A 7,787-nucleotide genomic window follows, 5' to 3' on the forward strand; every position below is an offset into this window, starting at 1 on the left:
CAATTTCACGGTCATTTAGCTCTCTAAACAAATCGGTAAATGACTGAAAAAGAGCAAATGATGTCAGAAAGGGTTGAAAATTGATGACGTTGCTTTGAATGCTGCATACTGAACGCAAAAAAGTCTGGAGTTCAAATAAGTTTAAAAATTTAAGTAACCGTGTAACAGACGAGTTCTCGTCCGAAACCCTGATACTCCGAAAGAGATTGTCCAGTTTGTACACGAAGTGCGTCCAGTTTTTGCCGTAACCCTCTCTACTCTTTTGCACATGCTATGTGGGTGAAATGATGATACCATGCCAAGTTTCAACATTTTCAGAGTTCATTTTGTAGTGATTTTCAATTTCATGGTCATTTAGCTCTCTAAACAAATCGGTAAATGGATGAAAACAGCAAAATGATGTTAGAACGTGTTGAAAATTGATGACTTCGCTTTGAATGGTGCATACGGAACATAAAAAAGTCTAGAGTTCAAATAAGTTTAAAAAAATGAAGCGCACGTGTAACAGATGCTAAGTCAGCAGAGAGTGAGGGGCGGCCGGCGGGGGAGGACCGGCGCGGGGGGATTGAGGGGGAGACCGAGTGAGTGGAGAGAGTGAGGGCGTAAACATGTAAAAATATACATCAAAAATACATTGATTATCATTGACCTTTTTGTGTACAATCTGAATTGTCAATATGAGTCATCAACGGTTTAGAAACCGGTGAAGACTCATATTGCGACCACAAATTCTACACATAGAGTTCAATGAAGACCAAGTGCTTGTGATAGTTTGAGAAGTAACATATTTAAGGTGGTAAAAATCTTGCTAGGGGAGCGAGGTGGGACTAAAAACAGCCTGCCACAACCTCTTTACTACCGGTTCTTGCCACGAACCGGTACTAAAGGGGCTGGCCGGGCCCCAGCCCCTTTAGTACCGGTTCGTGGCATGAACCGGTACTAAAGGTTCGCCCTGAACCGGTACTAAAGATCTCCTCCCGCCTAGCCGTTTGAACCGGCACTAATGGACACATTAGTGCCGTCTCAAATGCAAACCGGGACTAATGTGTCTCACATTTGACCCTTTTTCTACTAGTGGCTAGAGTCTGATGGGCGACTTCACTCTGAGCTGATGGAGGGGCTACCGCGTAAGTTGACGGAGAATCGAAGCTTAGTTCAGTGGAAAAAATGAGAGAACGTGGATCGGACTGGGACCTAGTGGTCTGATGGAGACATGATACTCGGCATCGGTCGGTGATGATCGATGGTTCTCTATAGTGGGGATTGAGGCAGTGTGGGCTAGCTACCAGGGAGACTCGACCAAGATAGCAGAGGCTCGACGCGGTGATAACGGCGAGGTGTGCGGTAAGCACGGGACACAACGACAGACCAAGACACTAATGGCGAGACATGTGGTTAGACAAAGTGTGCAGGGGTGCTGAAGCAGTGTTGATGAGTACCAGATTCAAGTTGGTGACTGGGTCTACTGGTACTAGTTGATTGGCAAGAGTTGACCGTGGAGAATCTGAGAAAGTGGCGGAAAGTCTGAAATTGTCAAAAGCTGAGAGAGTACATGGCCGTATATTCCGTGGTGTTTAGTGCACATGGCAAAGTGTAGATGACAAGTATAGAAGGAGGCGGAGTGCTATAGTTGTGGGACATGTCAGAGACAATCCAGAAAAAAAGGGTGAGACAACTGAGAATTTGACTCAGGGTGGCACAGGGCGACAGTGAAATTCCTTCAAGTTTTAGACAAGCCGGCGACATTGAGTTCAGGTAACTCTTTTATGTGGCGTCCAATATGTGAATTGTTCACTTTCACGCATACAGTGGTTGGTGTGTGATGGCGTCGAACGGATACTCCGAAAGTTGGGACCACAAAGTAGAGTAAAGAGAAACTTAATTTTGCTTGAGTGTTGACTGTGAAGAAGACGAGAAGGGACTACAGTTGCAGGTGGAGTCACATGGAGTTTGGGAGTAGCAGCGGTGCTCATGACGTATCTCAAGTCCAATGTACATGGAGGTTTTTCGCATGGATGAATTCAATATGGTGGAGAATATTCGCCAAGGTGAAGTTTGTTAGAGTTGTGTCGAATATTATTGTACAATGTAGGTTACAGTTGACTTGGAGTCGTACGGTATGTAGACAGGATATCGAGTCGTGTCCAAGTAGGACACTTGTATCCTAGGCCTCTCATATATAGTGGGGTAGACACACGATGTAACCTATACCAACATAATAGCACAGGAACGCACGGGAAGCCGACAGCTTGTGCCGGTGCCCAGGACGATCGGGTGCAGTATTGTAGCGGTGTCATGAAGAGGAGCGCCTATAGTCAGACCCGGGGATGTAGTCATATCGGTAAACCTCATTAACAAATCTCGGTATCGTACCTCGTGTGATTGCTTGGTCCTCGGATGATCAACGGTGGCCTCAGATTCATTCTGACATTTCTCTCTTGTATTTTGTAAGACTGGACATGGTGATGACATCCATGAATCATTCCTTTTTGTGTCGTTATTCATCTATGTTTGAGAAATTGATCCAGTTCTAGATTTAGGTATAATCTAGTTTGCAATATTAAACTTTGTGGCATCATGCCACCATTAACTCTTTTCGTGTTGTAAGTAAGACTATGTTGGGAGACGTTCTTTCATACAATCTTGTGAGCACTTGCACATACACCAAGTAGATAGATGAATTTAATGATCATTTGGTTTGTTGAGTACTATCGACATCTCATGTGTGACCACAACAAGAGGTTATATGTAGTGCACGAATGAGCGTGGTAGCCATAGTGGAGCATTTATTTATATAAGGAGCAACCGTTAACCATAGAGCGATGCCTTGTTCTTGTCCTTGTGGTCTTTATCGCTTCCGACTGATGCATCAGTACAGTGTCAGGAAGGGGACATCGAGTTACCTTTGCAGCGGCAGTTGGGAGGTAACGATGTTTGGTAGACCGTCTATTATATTATAGACCTTTGCCACATAATCTCCTCTCTGGTACCGGTGAGATCGAAGCCTAGACACCGTTTGTCATTCTATTCAATCCTACATTTATAACACCCTTTTTACTTGTTATCGTCTACTTCACTTTATGTTCTAGTTTGTAGTTTAGTTAATTCCATTTATTATCGTCTTCCTAGCAACCTGTGGAATAGACTATTTTGAACTACGGTTTGGTGCACGTACCTACGTACGTGACTACGTAGTTGCGGGGCTGGTGGTTTCTTCCTTTAGCTCAAGTGGGGTCGACATATAAAACAGGTTTGCAATACTTCCCACGGATTGTGCTTCAACTAGAATTTGTGCACTTGCAGGACATCATCCCTAGAACACCATGTCGCTGCATCGTGTCTGGTCATTCTTCTCGCGATCATAGACCACAAGTGTCAGATCTGCCTACCGCGGTGTGTGTGCGCTACTATGGCCTTGTCCAACACTGGTTTGATCTCTGTTGGGGGATGCTAGGTTTTGTGCTCCAAGATTTTGGGAGAAATCCCATCCCCAACTCTTGCTGGCGACAACGACGACAATGCTTTCTGAGTGCCACTTTCCTTATTGGAGGTCATGTTATGGAGTAATAGTGCATCAAACCCATTGCGAAGTACCGGGAACCAATGCTTCTATGTTGGCCGATCATTTGCATACCCAATAACGCTCTCCCCAAAACCTCCCTGTCGCCATAGCTCGGTGCCTTTGACTTCATAAACTTGTGGATGTATGAGCCCTTCTTTCACACTCCATGCAGGGAAACTATCCCCCATCTGGTGGAGATGCTTACACTGGTGACATTCTTTGAGGTCATGTAATTCCTCCACCGCTCATTCTTCCCACCTCCTATGGGCTATGACCACCTTTCCAGCGAAGAATTGTGTATTCTTCTCGTACACTACCGACGAGACAAAGATGGTGCGACTACTTTCTTGATGATAACTTGCAGTCTTCCCACCTGTGGTTTCAATGTTGTTTCAACTAGAGCCCTCTTTGTGTGTCCTTGCTCGGAGTTAGCCATGTGTTGTCTTTCGGCATCATGTACGACCATCAATGACCTCTCTCTTTTGCCAGTACTGCTTTGTATGCGGTTATAACATACTCTGCAATGTGCTATGGATCATACTGATAACATACCAATGTGTGTGCCATTGCCACAAGAGCATGGCCCATTCGAGCGCGTACACCTAAGCCGAGTTCACTGCGAGTGTGCACCTACTATTACGACTAACTCCGCCGCTCTTGTGTTGCGAGAGCTACATCTCGCCTACCGCGAGACCGAGTTCCGTCTCGCAATAGAGCGGTAGGATGGGCCGGCCCAATTAACACATTCACAATCGGTGTTCCAAAGGTTTTGTACTGGTTCATGGGATCTTCCACCGGTTTTGGAAGGTTTCACACGATTCTTTTGTTCTAGGTTTGTATTCACTATTATCACGGTTTTAATTTTTGGTTTTCTTTTTTCCGATTCATTTTCTATTTGCTTCCTGTTATTTCTCAAATACATGCCGACTTTTTGAATACATGATGTACATTTTTCTTATACATGTTGAACATTTTTTTGATACACGTTGAACATTTTTCAAATGCATGATGAACATCTTATTCACATACATGTTTTCGAATACATGTTGAACATTTTTCAAATACACGTTGAATATTTATCACACATTGAACATCTTTTGAATACATGGAAACAATTTTCAGATAAACCCTGAACATTTTTATAAACACATATGATGTACATGGCCTACAAAAAAATTAGACATTCAAAAAATATGATGAACATTTTCAAAATACAGGTTGTGCTTTTTTGTATACACACGAATTTGTTTTTGATACACATTGAACATCTTTTCAAATGTCACGAACATAATTTGTTTAAATATGTGAGCATTTTTAAATGTCACAAATATTTTTTAGTGGTGTGAACATTTTTAAAATTTTGCGCAGACAAATGTTTTACACTTCCGGAACATTTTTTTAAACACATGAACCTTTTTTGAATGGCACAACCATTATCTTTTGAAATGGACGGACATTTTTTAGAACTGCGAGGACAAAAAAATTTATATTCTCCGAACATTTTATAATACACGGTAAATATTTTTTAAAACTAATTACAGTATTTTTTTCACATATATACATATATCTATATTATACCACTAAATATAAACATTTTTTAGCATATCGAAATATAAACGTAAGCAATAAAAAAAAGCCTGACACTGATAAAAAGAAAAGAAAAATGAAAAAGGCCTGTAGTTGGTCGGCGGTCGGCCTAGTAGTACTCGCTGCCCTCTTGAGGCGAGCTGTTAAAAAATAGGTTGCTGCGTCTCGCAGCAGTCGAAATAAAGCAGCGCCCCTCCTCAAACCAAAGTTACCAAACCCTATTTCAGATTTATTTTTTTACCAAACCCTACCCTCCTGTGCTCTAGGAGACGAAGATGGCGCGCAAGAGGCATCGCGATCGCGACGGCACGGTGGATTCAGCGCGCAAGCCAGCAAATCCGGCCGATGACAGCGCGGAATCATCACCGGAGTTCGCCAAGCCGGTCTACCTCGTGGCGGAGCGACTGTTTCATAGGACGCCCTACTCCCTCCTCATGGTCGACGCCGCGGCAGGCGGCGGCCACAAGGCGCCGCCCGCCCGCAACCTCGGCGCGTTCCCCGGCGCCAAGCGCGGCATGTCCTTCGTCGCCGCGCACTCGAAGCACGGCTCCTGGATCGTCGGCGTCGGCGGGCGGAGAGGGTACACGGTCATCTACGACCCGAGCACGCAGGCGCAGCTCAGCGGTCCGGACCTCCGCTGCCCGAAGCACGAAAACCCATCCTCATCTCCCACGGAGGCAAGCTGTACGCCCTCTCACGCCACCCCAGGGTGGGGCGAGACGCGACGCACGACTTCGAGCCGTGGTTCGAGTCCCTCGACCTCAACGACGGGGACAACCCATGCGACGATGGCTGCTGGTGTTGCTCCTTCTGGACAGCCTTGCCGCCGCCGCCCTTCTTCCCTTGCTCCCTGCGACCGGAGGAATTCCGCAGCCCGCCGGACATCACCGTCTCATCCTACGCCGCCGTCGGCCCCTACATTTTGATCTCCTTGGAGCAGCAAGACCAGGGCACCTGTGCTTTCCACGTGGTGGAGAAAACGTGGGAGAAGGTCTCCGACAAGGGCCTTCCTTTCGTTGGCCAGGCCGTGCCCCTCGGCGGCAGCCTCTTCGCCGGCTGCAGCGTCATATCCAAGACTGGCCCCCTACCGGGAGATTCGCCGGTGTCCCCCGCCGCCTCGGTGTTCCACATGTCCATCAAGGCCTCTTCTACCCCGTCGGCGCCACCCGAGCTCACTGCCACCTTGCTATCAATCCAAGAGTTGGCCGGAGAATTATTATGGGAGATTCCCCGGCTGTTCTTCTGCCCCCTGGGTAAGGGCAGCTTCTGCTCCATCAGGAAGGGCATTATTTGTGAATACTACGGCAGAGAATCCAAGTGCGTTGTGGATATGCCGATTATCTTGAGTACCTTCCACGTGGACGACATCGAGGCTATCTTGGCTGCCTGTCAGACAGAGCGCGGTGAGGCCCAGGATTTGCAAGTTGCAGTACAAGTGAAACAACATGATCGGACAGACAAAATCAAAGCCCGAGCTCGATGGCTTCCAGGCATGCCTGTGGTTGCAGCCTTGTCCATGTAAGAATCTGATGCTCTCTCTCTCTCTCTCTGGATTAAATGTTCTGCTGCATAATTGTTCCATACCAGCATTCTGTTTTCATAGATAAACATCACAATCTTATTTGGATTTTAATCTAGAGTGATTCAGATATAGCATTCAATGTCTTATTCCAGTGGTCTGACAGCCTTGTATATTCAACAACGCGCACCACTTTTTTTTCATGTCGCAGACACTTGCAACGGATAAGAAATTTAGGAAGTGGTAGTTTAATTAGTCAGTCAAAATTTTGGTCTCATTCGGTTTGGAGGATTTCTATAGAAAAAACGTAGGAACAAGGATTTCATAGGAAAATTTCCTATAAATGCATTCGGTTTGTAGGAAATGCTTACAGGAATTTCATAGGAATACTATTCATTTTCTATGTTTTTAGAGGAATTTATACATCCACTCAAAGCTCATTTTATGCGTAGGAACGAGGCAACACAATTCCTTAGGATGACAAGTGCCATCCTATCAAATTCCTATACTATTTCTAATTCCTACATTTTGGTTTCTTCCAAACCGAATGAGGCCTTATACTTAACCAAGGTTTGGGCTGCCACCTAAACATAGACCAGATTTGATATTTCTCAGGTGCGTGCAATTTCTTTTCATGCCAGTCACTTTTTTCCTTCTTCCTTCCCTCTTTGGCCGGACCTCGCCGGAGAAGAACTAGCCCCACCATCTATCTTAGATCTCCAACAGGCGCGCTATCTTAGCCACGCGCCAAAAAAATTGCTTTATTGCGCACGCGGGACTGAAACGGGCGCTCCAGCTGCCGCGCTAAAATCACGTGCGGTAAAGTTGGTTCAACACGCGGAGGAAAACGGCATCGCGCGCGCTGCAAAATCTAGGCTGCTGCAGGTGAGCCGCCAGATTGGGCGCCGTGTTTTTGCGCTTTTGATAAAGCAAAACACCTACCCAGCGTGCTAAAAAGCTATTTCGACGTTGCAAAAAATATATAGCACGCCGCGCAACCGCGCGGCCGTTGGAGATGCTCTTAGGATGAAGTCATGGGTGGCGCAGGGGATCGCGACAACCCCATTATCTATCTTAGGGGTTGGGAGGGGGGGCAGGGGATCGCCGGAGGTTTTCATG

The 7,787-nt window shown here is 46.0% G+C and overlaps 1 protein-coding gene across 1 annotated transcript in view; it reads left to right on the plus strand.

Annotated features, from left to right (window-relative positions):
- The first annotated feature begins 5,424 nt into the window (after nucleotides 1-5,424).
- Nucleotides 5,425-7,787, plus strand: part of LOC123159706 (uncharacterized) — a 7,727-nt gene continuing 5,364 nt past the window's right edge. Inside the window, exons 1-2 of the mRNA XM_044577525.1 lie at nucleotides 5,425-5,460; nucleotides 5,565-6,667. Coding sequence (XP_044433460.1) covers nucleotides 5,425-5,460; nucleotides 5,565-6,667 — 1,139 coding nt within the window. The remainder of the gene's footprint in view (nucleotides 5,461-5,564; nucleotides 6,668-7,787) is intronic.

The sequence above is a fragment of the Triticum aestivum genome, chromosome 1D (assembly GCF_018294505.1).
Source record: "Triticum aestivum cultivar Chinese Spring chromosome 1D, IWGSC CS RefSeq v2.1, whole genome shotgun sequence".
Lineage (NCBI taxonomy): Eukaryota > Viridiplantae > Streptophyta > Magnoliopsida > Poales > Poaceae > Triticum > Triticum aestivum.